This window comes from Vipera ursinii (assembly GCF_947247035.1).
Source record: "Vipera ursinii genome assembly, chromosome: 9".
Taxonomy (NCBI): Eukaryota; Metazoa; Chordata; class Lepidosauria; order Squamata; family Viperidae; genus Vipera; species Vipera ursinii.
Window position 1 is genome coordinate 10390486 of NC_139523.1, and position 25886 is coordinate 10416371.

Here is a 25886-nt window from a genome sequence, read left to right on the forward strand (position 1 = left end):
GCGCGCCAAGTCCTCCGTCAGCCCCGCAGGGAGGGAGGAAAGACGGGCGAGTCGGCCGGGCGGCCGCAGAGACGATCGACGGAGGCGGTTCTTGAGGCGCTGGCGCTGCCCCGCGGCTGGCTGGACTTGGCCGGGCCGGGCGAAGGTGGCCGTCGTCGCTTCCCGAGGGTGAGTGAGGAGAGAACCGAGGGACGCATCAACGGTGACCCCCGCCGGCTTTGCCCTTCGCGACCCCCGCCGCTCTTGGGGGCCCGTGGCGCCTCTCGCCCGGCGCTCTTCCCTCTTACTGTCGGCCTCCGTCGGCCCGCCCTGAGGGCCGCTTGCCCTTCCTCTCTTCCGCCTCCCCGCTGCGGGTTTGGGGGGGGGGCGGCGGGGGTCTCCTCCTCCTCTCATCGGCCCCACAACAACCCCGTCAGGTAGGCCGTGCTGAGGAGAGCCGACTAGCCCAAAGGGGTCTTTCTTGGGAGCTTCCGCGGCGGACAACTCCAGCCGCCTTGCCGTCCTTGCGCAGGGGGAACCTCCACGGGCAGGAGTACTCTACCTCTCCGGGCTTTTCTTCTCTGCGGTGCTGCTTCCCGAAGGCCAAAGATGGAGAGGAGAGGAGAGGGGCTACTGGGCTAAAGCTGCCACCGATCTGAAGCAATAACTGGACCGAAGGGAGCGTTTGTTTGTACGGTAAAATCCTGCCCAAAACCTTAGGCCAGGGGTCTTCAAACTTGGCCCTTTTATGACTTGTGGACTTCAACTCCCAGAATTCCTCAGCCAGCAAAGCTGGCTGAGGAATTCTGGGAGTTGAAGTCCACAAGTCATAAAAGGGCCAAGTTTGAAGACCCCTGCCTTAGGCTCTTTATTCTCCTTTCCCTTCCCCGGACTTAGCTCTTGGAAACGCCTAGTAAACTAATCCAAGAAAGGATGTCTTTTCAACCCCAGAATTGATTTCTTCCATTAAAAGGTGTATGTATGGGGGGGGGGGCTGCCCTTTTGCTGATTGTGGGTCTCCAACCTCTCTTCAATATTGCCAGGAGGTTGAGCCCTTCTACTGCCCCTTTATTTATTTATTTATTTATTTATTTATTTATTTATTTATTTATTTATTTATTTATTTTATTACATTTATATACCGCCCTTTCCCGAAGGACTCAGGGCGGTTTACAGGGTGATTAAAAACAAAAATGCAAAAGTTAAAAACAGATTTAAAAAAATTATATTCGTCCCTGCATAAGTAAAACATGAGTTAGGAAAGCTCTCCTCCCATTCTTGGGGTCTCTTGTTCATCTCTCCCCCTCTTATTCTACATTAATAGCATCCCCTTTCGGGATTTCGGGAGGGGTTGCTCCACTTTCCCATTCTTTCTTATGTCTGTTTCCTCTTGTTCTGCTTCGTATTTCCTACTCTGCTCATGCTCTCCGCTCCTAAAGCAAAATGTTGCTGGATCTAGCTACAAGTAGTCCTTATTTAGCGACCATCATTGGGATGGGTTCCTCAAGTCTTAAGTGAAGTGGTCGCTAAGTGAAACTGCGCTGTGTTTCTGAGCCTTTATTTCAGTTTTCCTTTCCTTTGCAGATCTGTGAAGGAGATAGATATAAGGATTGGTTGCAAGGGTACCTTTTCATCGTATGAAAGATATCCATATCTGTGAACAGTCGCTAAATAAAGACTTCCTTTTCTTCTTTATTATATTCGCTGTCTCCAGTTTCTAAGTCTTCTTTGCTTGTTTATGTCCTTGTGCTTTCAGACACAACTAGTCTTTTTAGAGGTGTGGGGTTGTTTATCATTTTAAGGAGCTTTTCCTTTATTTTGTTGCTTCCTCTGCCACATGCACACAAGTTTATGGCCAATTTATTTTTCATAGCTTTCTTCTTTTCAGAATAATTGTTGGACTTAATTCTTCTTCATTTCTTGTCCGATCTACTGATTGGCCTGATTTAATTAAAATAGGAAACTGATTTCACACAGTGTGATCCAGCCACATGAAGTCCCTACTTTCTGGAGGGAAATATTAAGATTATCCACTAACAGTTTTAAACTAGCTGCAATTCCTGGTGATATCTCCCTACAGATACCTTGTTTAAACTATGGTAGTAATGTCAATCTAGAATCATACCTTAATTCTGTATCTTACCTTGCCTAAAACCATAGTTTTACATTTTTTAACGTAATGTAGTTGATTTGTTTTTTCTTTCCTGCCATGTGGGAACGGTGAAACTTATCCACTGTGTAGTGGGCATCTGACAGGATAATACTTTAGCCTTCTCTTCTTAAGCAGTCTTGGTGAAGGAGGAAATAGTGTGCTAAGGAAAATAAACAGTCCTTCTCTTAGGAAAAAATTAAATGCTTGCCCTGCCTTAGTCAGGATGTATAATTTCCTTATTCATGGGGGTGGAGGGCTGACAGCACAAGCAAGTACGTCATACAGATTTTTAAAATGCTTTAATCCTCAAGTTTTCAGGCTCGAGAAGGTAAATACTTACCTTTAATATCAAACTGTGTGCAGTCATGTGCCCCTGAGGTTAAGGCTTTGATAAACTTCTTATTAGCATAGAAATTAGCTTCTACATTGTTCAGTTTCATGACTTTACAAATCTGGTCTCTCAGATTCCTGAAGGGAATGTTCCAATGGGCAGGCAGAGGGAAGGAGAGAAATCATTTGCCAGGTTTGTTCTCCTTTCAGTCTGGTATACACTTAAGTAAATTGTGTCTATTTTGTTGGTCCAGCCAACCTTTGCCTTCAAATGTTCTTCAAGCTCATAGTTTAAAGCAGTGCTTGTGATTAATTTTTATGCACGATGGCTCGAGTGTCATATATGAGGGGCTTTAAAATAAAAGGTTCATGCAACAGGCTAGTTTCTGAGAATTAAAATGAACATTATTGAGCATCTCAGTACAAAATAGAAAAATGCATTTACATACAGTGTTTTTTTAATAGAAGTGGATTATGTGGAAATTCAACTTGACAATGTTTTGGAGGTCACAATCATGTGCATGTTATTATAAAGTCAGAGTTTGCCACAGAATCAAAAATGCTCAGAGTCAATGTTCACCCACAAGTTGAGTTATACCCTCAGCCATATAGAAGATTGTGCTACACAATTGATTCCGCTGCATGTGCCTTTCTAATTTTGAATTAAAGAAAAATTCTTCAAGTTGAGCTTGATTCTATTCTTCTGAGATTTTTTTTTTCAATTTCCCATCTAATCTTGAATTCTGGAATCTCCTGTTGGTCCATCATCCAAATGCTACCAGGCCCATCACTGCTTAAGTTTTGGACAATAAGCAACTTTAGCTAGATGCTCCCACCTATGGATTGAAACTGTTTCAGTAGAATGTTTGACAAGATTTGTTTTGCTAAAATATACATTTCTTCTCTGTTACTTTCAGCATCATTTCCTAGCATAGTAGGTTGATGTTGGCATATTTTTTTTATTATTTTCTTGTTTCTTCTATTGCATAATCCTGAAAAACAAAATCTCAAGGAAGACAATGCAACATGTTTTTCTTTGGAATCGATACTCAGCTAGGTACAATAGTTATCCTATATAATGAGACTTATCCTTCATTAACGGTAACAGTGCTATAGGTTTGCCTGAAAAAGGATACTAGGGGAAAAGAAGGCTTTTTTATATGAAAAAAATTATGATACATTATTCCTAGGGCATATTATCATAAAAACACTTCTGGCTTCAGCTGGCAAATGCCATCTATTTTGCACCTGATTTTGATTGATAATTCTAGTATGAAAAAAATGTTAACTTGATTTTTCCATTGAGGTACCTGCTCAGTACAAATAACCTATAAATTATGAAATCCCAATCTTCTGATTAAATATATTAGTCACTTTATTAAGTTATTAAAACAGGCCAGCCATTCTGGTAAGCTTTCTGGTTCTCTTGCAGTTGTTGGTATATGTTAATCTCTTTGCAAATGCAAAAACTGAAACAGGCTATTGGAGCTGGCTTATGTCATCTCAGTTCACTAATTCCTCAAAGCAAGAATTCAGTGTTCTGGACGGAAGATTCCTTCTCGTCTATTAATTCAGTGTGTTTTGTTTGCATTGTAGATTTCTTGGTAAATCAACATTTTATTTCTGTTAAAGATCTTTATTCTAGAAAAGTTGCTTTGTGATCTCCTTTTTGTTAAGGTAGATTATTGAAATACAGCTCTTTAATCCGTTTAACAAATTAATTCAGTTCTGTATGTTCTTCTCTTTTTAAATACCCTTCCCACACAGAGAAAATGTAAGGCACTTTTAGGGAGTATAGAAGGTCATACTAAAACACTCAGTTAACAACTGGGCTTCTCCGGGAGCACTATGTAAAGAGAAGCAGCCTAATTGGCAGTAATTATTATGACTATAGAATCTTTCTCCTGCAGCTATTGAACACCCTGAAAACTTTAACGCTGCAGTATTATATGTTGAAATCTTTTGGAATTGTGAGTCATCAGATTCTCATTATGAGCATAGCTGCAGGTTAATTTCTCTTCTTCAGAAATACAGAATGTCCTTCATTTTTCATATTGCTGGATATTTTTTTTGTGTATTTTTTTTTCTCCTTCCACCCATCTGCTTCACTAATTTTGGCGTATAGGCAACACTCATCATTTGGCAATTCCTCCAGATCCTTTGCTGTGGCCTGACCTGGTTTACCAGGTATCTGTCATGCTCCAGGCCCTGACAACCTACAAATCAGATTAGTGCTGTATTTTCTTCCAGTGAAACTGTTTAGAGGCTGGCCCAGAATCTGAAGCAAGGATAGGACCGTCTGGTTAGTTTGCTAAAAGGAACAGCCTGTTGCAACCATATTATGTCTGTTCTGAGCAAGCTGCACCTTGCATTTGATCCGAACCAAATTCAGGGGTTGCATTGATGTTTTAAAACTCAGCGTGTTTGATTTCTGCCTTGTGCCCTCTCTCTGGAGCGAGGGCCTCTCCACTCCCCAGATTCAAACAGCCTCCATCCTACTGATTTTTCAGAAGGCCCTGAAGAGCTAACTCAACCTTTCATTAGGGTGTTTGAAGACCCTTTTTTCCTTTGTCCTTATCCAGTTTCATAATTTCTGCCATTTTTTGTCTCTTTATTTTTAAATATGCTCAACAATTCATAAGTTGCACAAAGTCACTGGGAGTTGGGCCACATATACATTTAGTAACTGATTTATGATTATGTAATGGATTGAATATTGGGAATTAGCAAAGATGCCTGTGATAAACTGTATTTATTAAAAGCCCCCTCAAATATGTCTCTCGAGACATTGTGGAGAAATGAACTGTTTCAATACAGAGATTTTGATTGCTAAAAGCCTTACTTGCCTAGTTACAATTGACGTCTTACTAGGTCTAGTGTCAACATCATGTTTAACCAGAAGGATCTTTTTTGAACTTACACATTTTCATCTTTTGTTTACTTCTAAGGCTTTGTTATCCTACCTAGGTATTCCATCTGTAGTGATTTTAACTTTTATTGTGGGTTCTTTCTTTTCTGTTAAAATGTTGTGTAGTGTTGATAGTTTTAATGATGTACTTCTACTTTGAGGCTATTTTTAAATATGTCTTTAAAGTACTAATATAACTAAACTTCTATCGTTATGCAGTTGTGACTTTCCTTGAAGGGCATGTGAAAATCTTGGTAGGCCAAGTCTAATATTAATATTTTGGAACTAAAAATGAACATGCTGTAATCTTTCTCCCTGAGCACAAATCAAGTCCCATCATTATAGAAACCATGCTTTCCAATGGGCAGGCAGAGGGAAGGGGAGAAATCATTTGCCAGGTTTGTTCTTTCAGTCTGGTATACACTTACCGGTAAGTAAATTGTGTCTATTTTGTTGGTCCAGCCAACCTTTGCCTTCAAATGTTCTTCAAACTCATAGTTTAAAGCAGTGCTTGTGATTAATTTTTATGCACAATGGCTCGAGTGTCATATATGAGGGGCTTTAAAATAAAAGGTTCATGCAACAGGCTAGTTTCTGAGAATTAAAATGAACATTATTGAGCATCTCAGTAGAAAATAGAAAAATGCATTTACATACAGTGTTTTTTTTAATAGAAGTGGATTATGTGGAAATTCAACTTGACAATGTTTTTTTTGAAAACTATTTAGTTTTTAAGCTGAAAACATTCAGCTTGTAAAGGAATTTAATGATTAAATATCAAATACTGAGTACTACTGAACAAGTATTTTGCTATATTTGGTGATCTATATATTTTCAAGCCAAAATTTGTAGGCACATGATTCTATCTCCTTTTGTCTCACAGTAAAGAATGGCAGGATGCTTGCCAATTTGACTATCTCATGATGTGGTGTTTCTGGTGCTATAGCATCAACCTGACTACACAAGCCTCCATCTAACATTGGAATGACTTAGGATTTCTGAACACCAGCAGATTACATGTCAGGTTTAGAGAGGACAAAGGCTGACTTCATATAGAAAGCCAACACATTGTGGATATGTGGACTTCAACTTCCATGCGGGCTGAGGCATTGTGGGACTTGAGGTCTAGATACCTTGAAATTGCTAAGGTTAAGAAAACTATTAAAGCTGGTTTGCTTCTGAATTCAGGGCCTATTAGGTGTCATCATGATCTTCTGCAAATTCCATCTGTATTTATTATAATTTTTAAATGCAGTTTTTCAAGATAACAGTCTCCAAAAGCAGCATCCAAATAATATATACAAATAAGAAACAACATTTTTTAAAAAAGAAAAGAAATAAGCAAAAATCTTCTAGGTTCTTTCCTGAGCCTAATTGGTGGTAGTGATCCTGTAGGGATGGGAAAGAAAAAGAGGAGACTTCTTCGTTTGTCCAGTGTCAGTTTCTTGTAAATGAGCGTGTATCACTTCCTGGAAAAGTTAGTTGCTCATCCCTAATATTATAAAGAAAAATTCTAAATAAATTGGTGAGTCATGTGGTGTTGGGGAGGATCTATGATATCTCTGTCAGATTCTTTCCAGCAAAGCGAAAAGTAGGGAAAAGAGGATTCCTGTTCCTATTATTTTTCCCCTCTTTGTGTCGTACTTGCTGTCTTAATTGTCCTTCCTTCCTGAAAGGAAGTTGGAAACTCAGAAGAACTTTGTTTGATGGATCAGAGATATTCTTTAGTCTCTCCCATATTAACTCCTTGCCTCTCCCCCCAAATCAGAAAAACACCCCATATCACTTCCTTCTCTTTGTCTCCATGGAAAAGGAGGTGGTCTGCAGTTTCTTGGATGCTCTGAAATCAAATTGTACAATCTGTCCCTAGAACCTTCTTGTGTTCCCTGGAAGGTTCCATTTACTCTCAGAATGTGCAATTCCAGAGGTGATTTGTCAGTTTCTAGAACTGATATTTTTTGGAACAGGAAGTGTGTTTAAGTCTTTGGATGCCATCCAGTGCATGGGAGTCTTATTTAGGCCTGTCTCATGATAAAAGACTGAGTATTGCATCAAGCTTATTATTCATATCTGACTCCTTCGTACACTAGAAGTCAACGAATTATAAAATGAGCCAGGGTTACTGCTCTAAAGTCAGATTTTATTTCTGCACGTAATGACTTTTAAACCATTAAAAACAGCCACAATAAGAAATCATTGAAAAATATCTTTCTTACTGTTTTTGTTCTCTCTTCCCCTCTCTCTCTTGGCTCATTTGAAAGACTCTTCCTACAAGCACAGAATACAGAGGCAGAAAGAAGCTTTGAATGGACAGTGATTAATGATACAATGAAGGCCTGGAGTGATAGTCAGTCAGACCTTTACAGCAGTGACCTAGAAGAAGAGGAAGAAATGATTTTTGGAGAAAACGAAGAAGACTTGGAAGAGATGATGGATTTAAGTGATCTTCCTACCTCACTCTTTGCTTGCAATGTTCATGAAGCAGTGTTTGAAGTTCAAGAGGAAAAGGTAAACGGTTTTAAAAACAATAGTGCCATCGGCAAACCCAGTTCCAGTTTATTAGTGTAAAATTTACTGAAAAGCAAATATGGTGCTTGATTCAAATAATATACGCTTTTTTTTACCATAGTACTGGGTAGTTATTTTATTCTACAAAGGGTGAATTATATAATTAGATAGTATATAAAGAACTAAAAATGCTGATTTCTGCTCCTAACCACAGTCTAGAAGATTGCTTTGGGATCCACTATTGAGTTGTAACTCTACTTGGAGGTGGATTACTGCATGCTTCCTCAGATATATTTTAAACAAGTGTTGTAAATCTTCAGTTCATTGTGAAATATCTGCTTTGTAAGCAAAAATCCAGGTTTGATTCTTGATATTTTAGAGAGAATTAAAAAAATATTATTCTTTGAAATCACTGCCACCTAGTGCAGAGTGTATAGCTCAATGTACTCAGTTGTCTGAATGTACACAAGAACTGTCCATTTTACAAAGATTCACAAATGCTGTGGTTTGGTGCTGGCATGGTAGACTGGGTGAAGCCAGCTGTTGTGATTGTGAAATTTAAGGATATGCACAGACAATCTTTTTCTGGATCAGAAGTTGCAAGTTGCTCTCTTCTCAGCTGATGGACCACTGAAGGCTTATGATAACATCACCCAGAAAGGGAAGGATTGAAGATTTTTGGCTTTTTTATTGTGTTGTTTTAAGGGTGATTGTGGGAGTAGGAGACTAATCATTCCCATTTCTTCTTTTTTAAACATTTTTGCATTCCCATAAAGGTTCATTTCGCCGGGACCTGAAAACCTGGTTTTTTGATCTATCAGGCCTGGACTGAAGGGGTTTTAGCTTTTAATATTGTTTTAATTGTTGGGCTTAAGTAATTTAATCTATTTTAATTTTATACTATTTTTATATTGTATTTTATGCTGCCCTGTAAACCGCCCTGAGTCCTTTGGGAATAGGGCGGTATAAAAATTTAATTAATTAATTAAATAAATAAATAAGTGAACCAGCCAATTGTGCAATTGATCATGATGAAGGGAACCATGACTTAGCATGATGAGAACAACTCAAGCAAATTTTTTATTAGGACACTCTGCAGACATTTCCCTAGTAATTTAATTTATTCAATTGAAACACCACCTGATTCCACCTGGTCCCATGATTACAAGAATTATAAGAAAATAAAACAACAAACCACAAAAACCAACGGCAGAACTGGTAATCCCACACAATCCAGCAGGCGCTTCAACTTCATAACCCAAAGTCTTAGAGAATTGCCAGGTCTTTAAGACTTTTTGGAATGCCAGTAAGCTGGTAGCCACACAGATATCAAGCGAGATTTCATTCCAGAGGGCAGATGCCATGACAAAAAGGGCACACATCTCAGATTCCTATTGATGACACTGTTGTAAATTGAAGCAACATGGAACATGCCATATTTGTCAGATTGAACCAGCTGGGCTGATATCATGGTAGTAAATGGTTTCTCCAATGACTATTGTTGGGCTTTATAGGTCATAACCAGCACCTTGAATTTCATGCAGAAATTGAGCTGTGAAGTGACGAGGTTTCAGCCTTGCGAAGTAGTCCATAAAGGAAACATGCTCAGATGAAGTAAATATACTTTATTGTAATGTTATATCAACAGAATCTTGCAAGTCTGAAAGTACATTTCTCACTTGCAGCCTATGAAACTAGGGTGGGTGCCTTCTGAGGCATTTGTCATCCCACCATTACTTTTGCCAACTTAGCTGCCTTTTGTTAGAGCGTTCCCCAGGCTGTGGCTCTTCCTGCTGTCTACCAAGGTCATTCCAACATACCATTACGAGTGACTTGTCTGAAGGACTTCGCAATCCAGGAAAGGGCACAACCGGCACATTAGAGGAAGTTGTGCACACTAGAGGAAGTTGTGCAAATACCTTCCTGGGAACACCTGCCACCTGCTCTCAGATTACAAAAACTACTCTCTTCCCCTTCTTAGGGTCTCAACTGGTGCAAAACCTGGTTGGGTACAATTCTCGGAGGGGATCTCCCCCCAGGACAAACCAGGCATCTGTTAAACAAGCCAGGTCAACATCCTCGTCCATAGTAAGATCATGAATGAAGGCAGCTCTGTCACGTACCAACCTGGCATTCAGGAACAGCAGCTGGAGTCCAGGGCAAGTGAGGATACAGTACGCAGTGGGTGGAAGCCAAGGGCTGAACAGGCAGCTGCTTTTAAGCTGTGGTCCCAATTCCCCACTTCTAGTCTCCTGCCATGCTTCCCTCTGCCATCACTCCTGCAATAATCCTGTCTGCCCTTTCCCTTCTCCCAGGTTAAGGCACTTTGCACAGTCTTTCCTCCACGTAGGACACACACAAACCTGACCTAGTGCCCACAGCTATTTCCCTATCTACAGGATGGATACTGTAAGCTAGACTCTCTTGCAGGAACTTCTTGTATGTCTTCAAATGCATTGCATTTTTATTTATTTTTCCTAAATTTGATTATGAAAATCAAGAAAACCATTAAAATGTAAACATTTTTAAGTTGTCAAGCTTTTGAGGTAAATGTTAAAATCCAGATAGATTAACTTTCACATCATACTTCAGAGTCTGATTTAGATATTGGATAAAAGCTGCCTTGAGGCCATGCTTAGTATCAAAACTTTTCATTTGGAATTCAGTTCTTCAAAGAAACAGATTTTCTATTAACAAATAGCCCTCTTTCATAGAACTAAGGCATGTCATAATTCTCAAAATTTAAATATTGAGAGGCAGGTTTTTTTCTATTTCGGTATACCTTTCTTTAAACTAGTAAGTTTTTGTTGAAACAGAGAGACTGAAACGCCAAATGAAATGCTGTTATTACTTTTCATTGTCCTGACAGTCATAAAGCAAGGTTAATAATGCGTAGGCAAATATGTTTCCATGACAGCTCTAGTTGAGGCTGAATTTGTTTCTGAAGAAACTGGGAGTTAATTGTCTATAATACTTTGGTGACAAAACATGTTTTTTCTTCCTTGTTTAAAGTGCGGTGTGAAATACAGTTTTAAAGGAGCTCTGTGTGCTCATTTATATTCATGAAATTTACAAAGTGGAATAAACTCTTCCAACATCTTATTTAAAGTCTTTTAAAAATATGATTCATTGCAATATAGATTGCATTAAATGCTGTTGCTTAGGATAGGAGTCAACTGAATGGGGAATACTCATATTCAATACTTGGAAAGTTGGACTAGATCCAGAAAGACCTGGTTAAATCCTCACTAGATAGTGGAATTCACTAGGTCAATGTTTCTTAAACTTGGATTTTACTTATTTATATGCCATCCATAGTTGCTGAATAATGAGATGGGTGACGTATAAATTTAGTAAATGGACAACATCATTTAGATTTCACAGATGCCTAAAAGGTTCTTGGGGGACCCATGGACTATATTTTAAATCAGGGGTGGGGAATCATGGCCTTTTTATAACTTGTGGACTTCAACTCCCAGAATTCCTGAGCCAGGAGTTCCTAGAGCTCCTTGAAGGAAAGCTGAGATAAAAATGTGGAAAATAAATATAAATTAAATTAAACCATATTTCCTGTTTTTGTCTCGTCTATTTTTTTATCCAATCTTTGGCTAGGTTTTGAAATGCCGTTCCTAAGAGTTATGTGTATTCTTTAGTCTAAAAAGTTGTGGATACACCTCAGATTTGTAGGAAGCATTAAGTTTCCTAATTGGAAATCTATGATTTAAATAAACTAGGAGACCTTTTTTGAAGGAGACAAGTTGGAGAGAGCATTTAAACTGCTTGTTCCCTTAATAAACCATTGTTTGTTGAACCTAGAATGTTTTGTTTAAACCTGAACTGAATTTGTGATGTCCTATAAGCCTGTGAGAAAAATTGTGAAATTGTAATGGTAATGAAATATTTTTTCACAATGCTACAAACACAGATCAGAGAGAGGACATCATTCTGTTATGTTTCTCAGTTGTTACTAAAGTAACTGTTATTAGAGGATCTGAGAAGAATATGAATATTAAATACATGTCAGTTTTTCTTGATGTATTGTTACATTGTTTGATCATGCTGTTGCTTCACTAAATAATTATGGTCATTTGGGGCTTGTTTTACATCAGAAAGATAGACAGGCAGATAAATACTGGACTGTGGAGCTGATTGCTGAGGTTCCTTTCTCAGAATGTAATTCTGTGCATGTTTACTTAGAAGTAGGTCCATTGAATAAAATGCAGCTTATTTCTTAGACATTTATAGTAGTGCTAGACAATGCTGTGGAAGCTGAATCTGGCCCTTTTAGATACCCACATTAGATACTTGGAATTGGAAACAGAATAGCATAGTTCCTTCAGTGTTAGAATGGAATATGCCAGTTTGATGTAAAGGCATCAGGCTAGAAACTGGGAAGCTAAGAGTTCCAGTCCTGCCTTAGGAACAAATTGGCTAGGAAGGAGGCAATGGAAAACTACCCTGAAAAACATTGCCAAGAAAACTACAGGAATTTGTCGAGGCAGTCGTCACGAATTGGACATGATTGAACAGTAAGGGGAAAAAAAGAATGGAAACTAGATCCAGAGTGAAAAATAAAAGAAGTGGCTTGATATGGGGTGTTTTTTTACCCAGAAGCAGCAGAAGGGATACATTATTAAGGAAGGAAGGGAAGACATGCTATTTGTTTTTAGAGCACCTGTTTCCATCCAGAGGCTGCCCAGTGCGATGGGGTGCAATTTCCAGAATTTCTGGTCAGTCGTCCCAACCCAGGCGGAGAAGGCTGCTTTAACAGGCAGGATACAAGAGCCTGGGAAAAGAGTGGCATGCAGGAGAAGTGCTTTTGGCAGAGCAGCCTGTTTCCTTGCACTGGGTTAGGATCCAGAGACAGACAGCACTCTCTGTTCCTGAGATGGGATAAAAGGGTTGAATTGGGATAGAGGAGGTAATTTAGAAAGCTTGTGTAATAACCCACTCAGAGCCTCTAAGACTGAGCAGAATAAAAATCCAAACAGATTGGATGTTTTATTATTTTGTGTGTGTGTGTGTGTGTGTGTATACATACATACATATTACCTGTATATATACATATATATGGATCCTTGGTTTTTCGGGTTTCTCCCCGCGTAGAACTAAAGGTGTAGGCGCAACGTTTCGACGAAATCCCATCCGTCATCATCAGGCTTGTGGTTTCTGCTTCCTTCTTCTGGGAGAAGTATGTGGCTGTTTGTTTTTCTTTTTTAAACTGCCAGAGGGGGTGTGTTCTGTGAGTGGAAGTGTGCTGATTGGGTGGGGATTATGTGTGTTCTGATTGGGTGGGAGTGTGTTTTGAATGGTGGGGGTGTTCTGATTGGGTGGTGGTGTGTTTTGAGTGGATGGGCTGGTCTCAGCTGCCAGCCTTAGACCTGAGCTGGTGAGTTGTGCTGTTTTTGTTTGCCTTCGTGTTTGTGGTGGTGCCATGTTTTTATAGTGGGTGTCAGTTTGCTTATTATGTGGTTTGGAGGGGTTTAAAGTGGCTGATGTTGCAGCTGTAGTTAGGTTTCTGTTTTGTGGTTGTGCCTCTTTATCATTGTGGGTTCGGATTTGCTTTTTGAATAGTTGTGTGGTGGTGATGTCATGTGATGTTATCATGAGTTTGGGTCTGGTATCATTCTTGGTGGTTGGGACTCGTCTGTCAATCAAGGCAGGTTTCCAAATAGCTGGTAGGCGAGAGGTATCATCTCGTTTGTTCATGCTGTGGGGGCGTTTTTCTATCTCAATGGCTTCTCTGATTATTCTGTTGTTAAAATGTTCAATTTTGGCGATAGTTTTGGTTTTTTTAAAATCAATTTCATGTCCCGTGGCTTCAAAGTGTTGGACCAGGGATGAAGTTTGTTCTCCCTTTCTGAGTGAGTTTTTGTGCTCTTCAATGCGTGCACTTATTCTTCTGTTGGTCTGTCCGATGTATGTGGTGGGGCAGGTGGTGCATGGGATTTCATATACTCCTTGGTTTTCTAACCCAATTATGTCCTTGGGGTTTCTTAGGATGGTGGATACTTTTCTGTCTGTGTAGAATGCTGTTTTGATGTTGTGTTTTTGGAGGACTTTGCTGATTCTGTCTGTGGTCCCTTTTAAGTATGGGAGGAGGGCTTTGCCTTTTTCTTGTTCTCTGTCTTGGGTTTTTGTGGGTGTCTCTCTTCGGATTAAGTTGGTAATCATGTTTCTTTGGAATCCATTGGCTGTTAGTACATTAGTGAGGTTGTGTAGTTCGGTTTTTAGGTGTTGTTTGTCAGCTAGTTGTTTTGTTCTGGAGATGAGTGTCTTGGCTACGGAGTTGATCTGTGCTGGGTGGTGGTGTGAGAGTGCATTCAGATAGCGGTTTGTGTGCGTTTTTTTATGGTAGATAGTGTGTCCTAGGGAGCCGTCGGATTTCTTGTAGACTAAAACATCAAGGAAGGGAAGTTGGTTGTTAGCTTCTGTTTCCATGGTGAATTGTATTTTGGGGTGTAGGCTATTGAGGTGTGTGAGGAAGTCATCCAGTTTTTCTTTGCCATGTGGCCAGATTACGAAGGTGTCATCTACGTATCTGAGCCAGAGTTTGGGTTTGTGGTTGGATTTTTCTAGAGCGAGGGTTTCAAAGTGTTCCATGTAGAGGTTTGCGATGACAGGTGAAAGGGGTGATCCCATGGGAGCACCCATGGGATCACCCCTTTCACCTGTCATCGCAAACCTCTACATGGAACACTTTGAAACCCTCGCTCTAGAAAAATCCAACCACAAACCCAAACTCTGGCTCAGATACGTAGATGACACCTTCGTAATCTGGCCACATGGCAAAGAAAAACTGGATGACTTCCTCACACACCTCAATAGCCTACACCCCAAAATACAATTCACCATGGAAACAGAAGCTAACAACCAACTTCCCTTCCTTGATGTTTTAGTCTACAAGAAATCCGACGGCTCCCTAGGACACACTATCTACCATAAAAAAACGCACACAAACCGCTATCTGAATGCACTCTCACACCACCACCCAGCACAGATCAACTCCGTAGCCAAGACACTCATCTCCAGAACAAAACAACTAGCTGACAAACAACACCTAAAAACCGAACTACACAACCTCACTAATGTACTAACAGCCAATGGATTCCAAAGAAACATGATTACCAACTTAATCCGAAGAGAGACACCCACAAAAACCCAAGACAGAGAACAAGAAAAAGGCAAAGCCCTCCTCCCATACTTAAAAGGGACCACAGACAGAATCAGCAAAGTCCTCCAAAAACACAACATCAAAACAGCATTCTACACAGACAGAAAAGTATCCACCATCCTAAGAAACCCCAAGGACATAATTGGGTTAGAAAACCAAGGAGTATATGAAATCCCATGCACCACCTGCCCCACCACATACATCGGACAGACCAACAGAAGAATAAGTGCACGCATTGAAGAGCACAAAAACTCACTCAGAAAGGGAGAACAAACTTCATCCCTGGTCCAACACTTTGAAGCCACGGGACATGAAATTGATTTTAAAAAAACCAAAACTATCGCCAAAATTGAACATTTTAACAACAGAATAATCAGAGAAGCCATTGAGATAGAAAAACGCCCCCACAGCATGAACAAACGAGATGATACCTCTCGCCTACCAGCTATTTGGAAACCTGCCTTGATTGACAGACGAGTCCCAACCACCAAGAATGATACCAGACCCAAACTCATGATAACATCACATGACATCACCACCACACAACTATTCAAAAAGCAAATCCGAACCCACAATGATAAAGAGGCACAACCACAAAACAGAAACCTAACTACAGCTGCAACATCAGCCACTTTAAACCCCTCCAAACCACATAATAAGCAAACTGACACCCACTATAAAAACATGGCACCACCACAAACACGAAGGCAAACAAAAACAGCACAACTCACCAGCTCAGGTCTAAGGCTGGCAGCTGAGACCAGCCCATCCACTCAAAACACACCACCACCCAATCAGAACACCCCCACCATTCAAAACACACTCCCACCCAATCAGAACACACATAATCCCCACCCAATCAGCACACTTCCACTCACAGAACACACCCCCTCTGGCAGTTTAAAAAAGAAAAACAAACAGCCACATACTTCTCCCAGAAGAAGGAAGCAGAAACCACAAGCCTGATGATGACGGATGGGATTTCGTCGAAACGTTGCGCCTACACCTTTAGTTCTACGCGGGGAGAAACCCGAAAAACCAAGGATCCACATACAGGCACCCGCGAAAACCTCAGAGAACAAATACATATATATGTATATATATATATGTGTGTGTGTGTGTATATGTGTATGTATATATATGTGTGTGTGTGTGTGTGTGTGTGTGTGTGTATTTGTATGTATGTATGTATGTATGTGTGTGTGTAATCCTCAACTTACGACCACAATTGAGCCCAACATTTCTGTTGCTAAGTGAATTTTGGCCCATTTTATGACCTTTCTTGCCACAGTTGTTAAGTGGATCACTGCAGTTGCTCAATTAGTAACACAGTTGTTAAGTGAATCTGGCTTCCCGATTGACTTTGCTTATAAGAATGTCGTAAAAGTTGATCATATGACCCTGGGACACTGGAGCCGTGAGTCAGTTGCCAAGCATCCGAATTTCAATCATACGATCATGGGATGCTGAAATAGTTGTAAGTGTGAAAAACGGTCATAAGTCACTTTTTTCAGTGCCACTGTAACTTTGAATGGACACTAAATGAACTGTCGTAAGTCGAGGACTACCTGTATTCTGCCTTTATTTCTTCAACTCAGGCCAGTGTGCATAATACTCCCACCTTCTGTTTTCCCCACAATAGTCCTGTGAGGTGGTTTGGGCTCAGAGAGTGGGGCCAGCCCAAAGTCCCCCAGACCTATTGAAGCTGGGCTGTGCAATAATCACAGTCTGTGGATGGGAAGGAAGCCAGCTACTAAAAGTATTTTTTCCATCATCAAATCAAATGAAATCCATCCATTTCCTTCTGTAACAAAATATCCCTGTCTAATGCATTCTATGATAATTACCATATATCTGTTCAACATTATGAAATAACTTTGAGAGATGTCAGGTTTCTCTTCAACACACAAAAGGATGGCCCTCGTCAAATACTGGTTATTAGTGGCAGTATTTGATGTTTCTTTCTGTGATTTATTGTTGTCTGCTTGTTGCATGTATATATATGCCTTTTTGCTTTTTGTACATAGTCAATGACAGAAATAGAATTTGATCTGATTTGAACTTCCACCATCTGAAACCAGTCTTGCTTACATCGTATCAAATTATTCTGGGATCAGTGGCCTCTGATCTGCTTAATTTCTAAGTTTGAGGGGGGGAAAATACATAAAAGAATCTCTTGTCTGACTGGTGCTTTCTGCTAATCAAATTTTCAAAAACGAAATAGCCATTTTTAAGGTTTCTACCTTATTATAATATTATTTATACATGCCTGGAATAATGCCCCCCATCATAAGAACATTTATTTTGATTTGTATCCTGTGTGGCACTTTTCTCTTTTCCCATACAATTATTTTTTTTCCTTGTTCATTGTGTGGAACAAAGAGGCAAGAACCAATTTTCATTGTAAAAATAACCTGCTTTGATTATGCTGATCTGGTTCCTTGCAATCCTTTGTAACTCCTCTCGGTAACAGCCTGGCCTGATCATTGTCCCCATAATCCTGATTTATTCACTTGGCTTCCACCTCTGCAGGATACTCCCTTTGGTGTTCCAAAAAAACAGGGTGACTTAATGAAATGGTGCACAAGGTCATCTTGAGCGAGCATATCTAGAGATGATGCAGTGCTGCAATGCTACAGATCTTTCCCCCCCCACCCCCTGACCTTGACAGTAGGGAGGGGAGAGTCCTTTTCCACTAGGGCCAAAAGAGAAGAGGGTGAACGGAGAAAGAAGGTGGCATTTATTTTTGGCTGCACATCGCCCTGGGCATCCATAAATGAGAATTTCTTTGCCTCAGTGACTCTGCCAAGGACACATGTAATAGGTGGCTGTTTAGCTTGCTGACCTCCAAAATAGATGAGGGGGAGAGCGAGAGAAATCCGTAGCATTTGTCCAGCGCTCTGGGAAAAGGACTGATAACATGTGGCCATAAATCAGATACATGTATACTTTTTTTTAAAGCAGTTGGCTTAACAGCTTTCGGATGGAAGAGGGGAATTATGTAATAGCTGATGTAATAACATTCCAGGCTGTGGCTGGTTGGCTGGGAAATCACGAAATGTAACATGCTGACTTGTATTTGTTCTTTCAGTGGCGTGAGCTCTGCCTGAGAGGTGTTTGAAGCAGATCTTGGCTTTACAAGGCCTCTTTTTCTGCAGAGGTGGGATAGTCCAGCATTTCTGTTCAGTACCCATTTCTAAAATGGGTAATACTGAGCCGGCTGTGAAGATGGTATGAAAGTTGCATTCGATTTTACGTTTTCTAAAATGAGTTATAGGAATTGATCATCTATAAAGGTTATAAATATAATATTTTCTCCCTGCATCACGTCTGTAATAAAAATCGGGTCCTCTTTCTCACGCAACTTTCTGAGCAGAGAGATTTCCAGATATCTCGTATGACCTGCATTTGTGATGTTAGCAATGTGGTTAAACATTTTGTTCAGTCACTAATCATGCTCCAATAGTCCTCTACAAGGGCATCAATACAGTCATTTCCAGCTCTTGACGCTAATGGAAGAATTATGGCAGACATTCCCCCCCCCCTTTATCCCTTCCCCCATTTCTGTAGAAACCTCATATTTAGCCCTGTGAAAAACTAAACCTCTAGTAAAAATGAGTCAGGCAAATGTGTTCAGAGCTGGTGATTCATGAAGTGGAAAGAATTTAGACTAGTCTTTCTCAACCTCAGCAACTTCAAGATGTGAGGACTTCAACTCCCAGCGCTCCTCAGCCAGTCTTGCTGACTGGAGAATTCTAAATGTAGATTATGCTGCATGGTTAACAAGGCAGACTACTTTATTTATTTATTTAGCATATGGTATATCATACATGAATTAGCAATATATATTAACATTTCACCTAGCTTAGAAAAAACAATAAAATGTTTAAAAGATCTATGTTCAAATACAAATATCTAAGCCAGTGGTCTTCAAATTTGGCCCTTTTATGACTTGTGGACTTCAACTCCCAGAATTCCTCAGCCAATGTGCTTGGCTGAGGAATTCTGGGAGTTGAAGTCTACAAGTCACAAAAGGACCATGTTTGAAGACCCCTGATCTAAGCCATCTAACAATTGAAGCGCAGCATCGTTTATATATATATTTTTTTAAAAAACAGATACTGGACTGGTATATGCTCTCAGCTTACAGTCAGTCACAATGTGATCTACAGTTTTAGTCACACTGAGGGGAGGACAAAATGCACCATTTATGCAGAGAGTCTTGGCAGAGTCCTATTCAGGATTGCCCGCTGTTGGCAGCCAGACTACCTGTAGACTTTCCTAGCTCTCCAAATTATATGGCAATGAAAACAAAAACAAATACGTGGCAGGCTATGCACAGGACAGGCAGTTGATTTGGTAGATCTCACCAAACTGTGTTCTGGTGATTTCTGCCATTGTTCTGTTCAACAAAGTGTGTACACTGCATATAGGAAATATTAGGGAGAGAATTAACAAGATTTTGGGATTGCCTGTAATTTTATATGTATGAAAATGACAGGGAATGCCATTATTTTAGGGATGCCCTCAGAATGTTAGTAAATAAAAAGTAGTAGCTATGCAAATATTGACCATATTTGATGGTAGCAGGTAGCAGCACTAAAGCTGTAATTTTGAAGGGGAGAAAAAGCTAAGCAGTGTGGCTGTTTGTGGGAAAAACAACATCAATACTCATCAGCTGGGTGAAGCAGCATATGGTACTGTATCTGGAAGATAATAGGATGAACGCCGTTTCTTTTTTTTCTGACTTAGGAACAGAGAAATAATAAATGCAGAGGAATTCTTGCTGAATTCCACTTACACTGTGATTCCTATAAATAAATAAATAAAATAAAATAAAATAAAATAAATAAATAAATCTGCCTGTGAAGGATCATCAGTTCTAAATTTGGAATACTGGAACTGTGATGATGAGAAGCAATTTTTATATCAAGGCAGGCACTGAATGGTTTCATAAATCACAAACCTTCACAAAGGTTGCAACCCTAGGCAAGTTATGTGAACTCAGCTGTTGTATGCTGAGATTCATGGTTTCTAATGTGGAAGTCCTCCACCTTTCTTGATTCATGCTGACCTTAGTGTCTCAATAATTTTTTCCACAATGCTCCTGGAAGTTTGTGCAGTATCCATTAGAAGGCTGTTGCTGTGTTATTTTCCATTACTCTTGTGAGTTAACTGTGATAGCCTGAGGCACCTTGGCACATGGTTTGAAAATCATGGGCTTAGTGTATTATGTGAATCCAACCTATTAATATGTACAGGTATGAAAGTTAAATGAGCTTAATGCCTTGTACGAACCAGTAATCTGTGAGAGCACCCAACTACTTGCCTTGAAGCAGACATAAAGGGCATTTTTCATGTTACAGATTCAGCCTGGTCCAAGTAACTCTTAGTTTTGAAAATTTCAAACTTGGGTTCAAATGTCCATTTAAAATGCATACTATCTCAACTCCAGTGTTTTGTTTCATGGGGTTCCTGTGACTGTGATAACACTGTAAAGCATTCTCAGGTAAAATTTCTCTATATGCACGATTCATCTATAACCATGTTAAATCCATAGTGAATTAAAAAGCTTTCAAAGTCTGAATTGCTATAGCAATTGTTTGTTTAATGAAAAACTGACTGACGCTAATATATTTGAAAAATCATGCTAGTTGCAGATTATATTGAGTGCATGGTTGGTAAACCTGAAGGGTCAGGTTGAGGCTGATTACTCTGGAGAAGGTCTATCTGTGTGATTGTTGGGAGTCAATATCGACTTGATGACAGTGTTTAATTAATGTGCAGATTTTACTTTAAAAACAATAATAATGATAATAGCAACCACTAGATGGCAATATAAGGTAGCATTATGTGCTCTTCTAAATACAGGTTATCGCTCTTTAAATGCAAGAAGACCTGTAATTCATGAGTCTGTGTTTTTTTGTAGATATTGCAATGTAAGGTATCAGAAAAAAAGAAAATACAACAAAGAAACATTCTAGATAAGTTTGTTTGTTGAAGTAAGCTTTGATGTATCTTTGTTATATGTTTTTTCCCCCCTATCCTTAGGAAAGATTTGAAGCACTTTTCACAATCTACGATGCTCATGTTACATTCCAGTTATTTAAAAGCTTCCGAAGAGTAAGGATAAACTTTAGCAATCCAGAAGCAGCAGCCAGAGCACGGATAGAACTCCATGAGACAGATTTTAATGGGAAAAAACTGAAGCTATATTTTGCCCAGGTATATGTGTTTCTTATTTGAATCCCCCGCTTTCTGTTAAACACAGAAATAGTTCCTAGAGGCCCTCCTCACTTCTGCTCCATATCATCTATTAGCACAACAGTTTGTACGAGGTTTATGTTAAGTCAGATAGTATAATTATCTTACCTTTTAAAAGCCCATTTGAAATCCTTAACTGGCAAACCCTGCCTACCTTGTGATGCTCCTGATACAAAAGAAGCTGTTTTCATAGGGTACCTGTAGTTCTTTCACCACAAAAATAGACTTGGAGAAGTTAAATGCATCTTACATGAATAACTCGTCAGGACAGCGACAAACAAAATGGATAGAGAAAATCGTGTCTACTGGGAAGTCATCTGCATGTGGACCATTACATTTCTTGCAGATGTGCTGTGATGTGCTATATCTTAATGGTCAGAGAATCAGGATTGTCAAATCTCCATACTACAAGCACACGCACAAAGCACACACAGTGTTCTGGACTTGATAACACTGCATTTTTAAAAAAAATAGAATATTTTTTATTATTTTGTGCCCTGTATCAGTTATGCAGAATATCTCTTTTCTTTTATTTCCATTCTGGCGGTCCTACAAATAAGCAAGAAACTTTGCAATGTGTGGAACCCTACACGGAATCTTCCCACCTTCTTCTTTTTGATTCATTCTAGTCTGCTTAGAATTCAGCAACATTTGCCATAAACTGTAGGTCTCTCTACATGGCTATATAGGCTATTAAAAATATTGGAAGGTTACATCCATGGCTGGAGATAAAATCTTAGCTCAGTGATTGATTCAGCTGTAAAATAAAATAGGAGTGACCTTTCTTTCTAGAATACTGAATAAGTGGATACTGAAAATGGATGGGTACTTAAATAGAACCTTAATTTGGCTCTAGCAGTGTATTATTTACTAACTACCCTGGTAAGTGTTTAACTCAAATAGCTAGGAGAAAATTAACTATGCACTTGGAATCAAGTGTCTTGTCCAATCGGTGAAATAACAACCCCAAATAATTTTTATAGCTTTCCTAATCTTGAGTCCTCTAGATGTGATATATTATACAACAATTCCCAACATTTTTGGTGGAAATATTAAAGAAGAAAGCAGGACTATAGAGACTTTCTTTAAGAAATCTGATATATGGTGTGCCTGACTGTTCTGACAACGTTTTTTGTTTCAGGTTCAGGTGCCCAGTGAAGGGGGAGAGAAATCTTACCTTTTGCCTCCCCAACCTGAGAAACAGTTCATGATATCACCTCCTGCATCCCCACCCGTAGGATGGAAGCAGAGTGAAGATGCTACTCCCATGATAAACTATGACTTGCTTTGCGCTGTTTCAAAATTGGGGCCTGGTAAGAATGTTTTATTTTTTTCCCCCTATGTTCTGTACCGATGCATCTGTCGTTATACAAGGCCTAGTACTGAGGAATTCACCTCTGTCAAAGATGATGACGACGACGACCCGTTTAGATAGTTTTAGAAGGGAAATGGGCATGTTTGTAGAAGACTATTAATGAGTATGAACTTTGATGGATGTTTAGTTGCTATTAAAGGACTTGAAATATCCTTTAAGTCATAGTAAAAGAAACCAATTAATCATTTCAGGTTTGTGAACTCCATGAATTGGCCGATCTGTAACACAATTTTTTGGTCTTGGTAGGACCTTGGCCTCTTCCAGCTTCAGACCTTTTTTAAGTTCTTATGGTAATAGAAAGTAATAAAAGCAGTTTTTCATGATAAACCATAGGAAATAGTCCAGCAGATGTCAAATATGGCATTTTGGTTAACAATAATACATAATGTTATCAGAGAGTGTTTCAAAATATTATATTGGAGGCTTTGTGCTCAGTTTATGACCACTTTCTGTGAGATCCTATAAAATTTGTATGGCTACATCTATATTATCCTTCCCCAACCTAGTGCCCTTGAACTGTATTGGCTTTGAGCTCCCACAGCACAGAAATGGGGCACTGATGTCTAATATCTCTGGAGGGGCCCAGAGATTATCAGTCTGTATACAATAAGTATGATCACTCAAGAGCTTGGGATGATGTGCCCACCCAGGTTTTGACTATGGCACCACTCTCAGTCCCGGGCAGGAGAGACGCAGTGAGTTTATGGTGGCTGGCAGAGTTGCTGTTCCACAGAGTATTGAATTTCAGACCCTATTTGTGAAATTGGACCTAAGAGTTCAAAGGGGCCTGTTGCCCCTGCACCAGCCTCTCTTTGCTGCTCAGTGCTCTGACTGGACTTTCAGCAGACTTCCCCAGTCTTATGGTTCTGGAGGACTCTGCTTTCCTTCCACATAGAATTAGAGGCAATTTGGGAGATTACAGTCACTATGGCAAGTGTACAGCGAGCTGGGAACTGCCAAGTCCACACCTCTTAGTCAGGGTTGAGGAACACTGGTATAAAGGGTTGCTTACCGTGTTCTCATACTCTCTAGGGGAAAAGTACGAGCTTCATGCTGGAACCGAATCTACTCCAAGCGTTGTGGTCCATGTGTGTGAAAGCGAAACGGAAGAGGAAGAGGAAGTGAAAAATCCCAAGCAGAAGATAGTGCAAACTCACCGCCCAGACCCACCACCTGCCTTAATAAGTGAAACAAAAACTCTTGAATGTATGCTAGAAGTAGGAGGTGGGATGCACTACTGATTTGAAGCTATTTAATCATGGCAGTGGATGATTACTCCCATTTGCATTGCTGCATCCCGCATAGCAGCAACAGACTCCTCTTGCAGTCATCTCACATCAAGAAGACATTTTGAAGAGCACTTTAATTTTTAAGGTCAACTTCCAAGATGTAGCAAATCCACTAGGCTGCCAATCCTAGGAGAGTGCCGTTTCTGGTAATCTGTGTTACCATCCTCTTGGTGTTTGTAAGGCTGAAGGAACTTGGCTGCTGCCATTTATATCTGGGCTACCACATGGTTTTGTATGTGAGTCTCTCATGCATATTTTTGTGTGCTGCTGTATACCATGAATCTGATTCACTTGATGTTCTAAGTAATCTAGTGACAAATTATACATGTAATGTACAATGTACATTGTTATCAGTAGGAGAATCTCAAACTGTTTTTGAGGTGATAGAATCAAATATTCAAGCAGGTTTGTTTTTGTGGTTTTGAGTTGTTTTTTTTTCCTGATGGGTGCCATAGCTGTTTGTGTTGAATGTCAAGGTATTCTTGTGAATTGTTGTAAGACAAAACAAAAACTAATTGGGAGTTGTAATAGTTCTTTTCTGCCCACTGCGATTAGGAAAATTTATAAAAATTGAAATGCCTACAAGGATACAGTGGAGAAGGGATTCATTACCTTTGGAGAACATTTTCTTGATCTGTAGTTTTCCACCTACTACGGTTATCTCTTACATGAGATATTTCCAAAGCAAGAAGTGTCGTCTTCTGCAGCTTGTTCTTCATAGCCTGTTTTCAGAATATTCTGGTTGGCCAAGGAAGTATAGCCCTCTCACGCTTCCCTTTCCCATCACTTTAACTGTTTTCCATTTGTGTTAAATTTATCATTTCTAGGATCCGATCATACATTCTGTGCCAAGATGTTTAGCCATGGTTTGTTCTACAAGCCATAGTAACTTGGTTTATTGATGAAGCTAAGCCAAAAACAAATCAGCTGCTTTATGTCTTATGCAATATGTAGATCAGCCTGCTGTCGTGTAGAGCAGCGCCCCCCCCCCCAACTTTTTGGGCACCAGAGACCGTTTTCGTGGAGAGAGGTTTTTCCATGAATCGGAGGGGGTGTGGTTTTGCATGCTGCCTGCATCCCATAGATGGGGCTTCACTTGTTTGCACGGACCAGTTTCTGGTATGCTGCAGACTAGGATCGGTCCACGGACCACGGGTTGGGGAGCCCTGTCATAGAGAATGCAAGTCAACATTTCCCAGTGAGCTTTTGGTTGAATTGCTTCTTTATTGCCTGATTTTCTTTTTCTCCCTGGCATCCAATAATCCAGCTTAATTATTTCTGAGGAAGAAAGGAAGAGGTACACCAAGATAATTTGCATTCTGCTGTGCAGGAGGAAGGCGATCATTCAGATACAGAAACTTGAGAAATAAGGTTATACCAGTTGTATAAATTGTTCTCTTTGCCTACCTTTCTCTTCCCAATGTCTTTCTGCAAAATGCCACCTTTATTCGATTATTTCTGTAATACTACATGTCTTTTTATGGCTGAAATAAATGGAAAAACAGATACAGGAAGTGTTGGGTTCTGCTTTATTGGTATAATTATTAATTACTACAGATTCTTTGTGAATCAGATTAAATTCAGGGCAGAGTCTTTTTCATCTTCTCTCTTTTTGTTGATGCAGCCTAGAGTTTGAGATGGTTATCCTATTTTCCTTAGAACTGCTAGATTTGGGCAGCCGAAATTCAGATGACCACCAGATGGCAGCACATAAAGTTTTCTGGTTCTCTTTGCTGCCCCTAGTGGTCATTGAGTTTTTGTATCCCAGAGTTAAAAATTAGAGGTGAAAAGATGAGCAGCTCTAGTTCTGCTGCCCATCTTTTAACCTCTTCTTGGCCCAATTCCCAGGGGGGGGAAAATCCCTTTGAATTCTCTGCATTTTTATCACAAAGAAAAGTGAGGAAATC

The 25886-nt window shown here is 39.8% G+C and overlaps 2 protein-coding genes across 3 annotated transcripts in view; one reads left to right on the forward strand and one right to left on the reverse strand.

Moving 5' to 3' along the window:
• Window positions 1-25485, forward strand: RCAN3 (RCAN family member 3). 2 transcript variants are annotated; one of them, XM_083369823.1, is made up of 5 exons: window positions 1-172; window positions 7645-7877; window positions 21103-21276; window positions 22457-22628; window positions 23723-25485. In XM_083369823.1, the coding sequence occupies exons 2-5, from the start codon at window positions 7698-7700 to the stop codon at window positions 23929-23931; spliced, it is 735 nt and encodes a 244-aa protein (XP_083225949.1). In that variant the 5' UTR covers window positions 1-172; window positions 7645-7697; the 3' UTR covers window positions 23932-25485. The 2 variants fall into 2 exon arrangements, with proteins under 2 accessions (XP_083225949.1, XP_083225948.1); XM_083369822.1 differs by having other exon boundaries at window positions 102-202; window positions 7631-7877.
• STPG1 (sperm tail PG-rich repeat containing 1) overlaps window positions 1-25886 on the reverse strand; it is a 226672-nt gene that overhangs the window by 68900 nt on the left and 131886 nt on the right. The gene's annotated exons all lie outside the window — the stretch shown is intronic.

What these genes read in the sequence shown, in the direction of transcription:
- RCAN3 (XM_083369823.1), top strand. Translation starts at nt 7,698, where the DNA reads ATGAAGGCCTGGAGTGATAGTCAGTCAGACCTTTACAGCAGTGACCTA. An exon ending in TTGAAGTTCAAGAGGAAAAG is followed by an intron (nt 7,878 to 21,102) that starts GTAAACGGTTTT and finishes CCCTATCCTTAG; the next exon opens with GAAAGATTTGAAGCACTTTT. An exon ending in TGAAGCTATATTTTGCCCAG is followed by an intron (nt 21,277 to 22,456) that starts GTATATGTGTTT and finishes TTTTTGTTTCAG; the next exon opens with GTTCAGGTGCCCAGTGAAGG.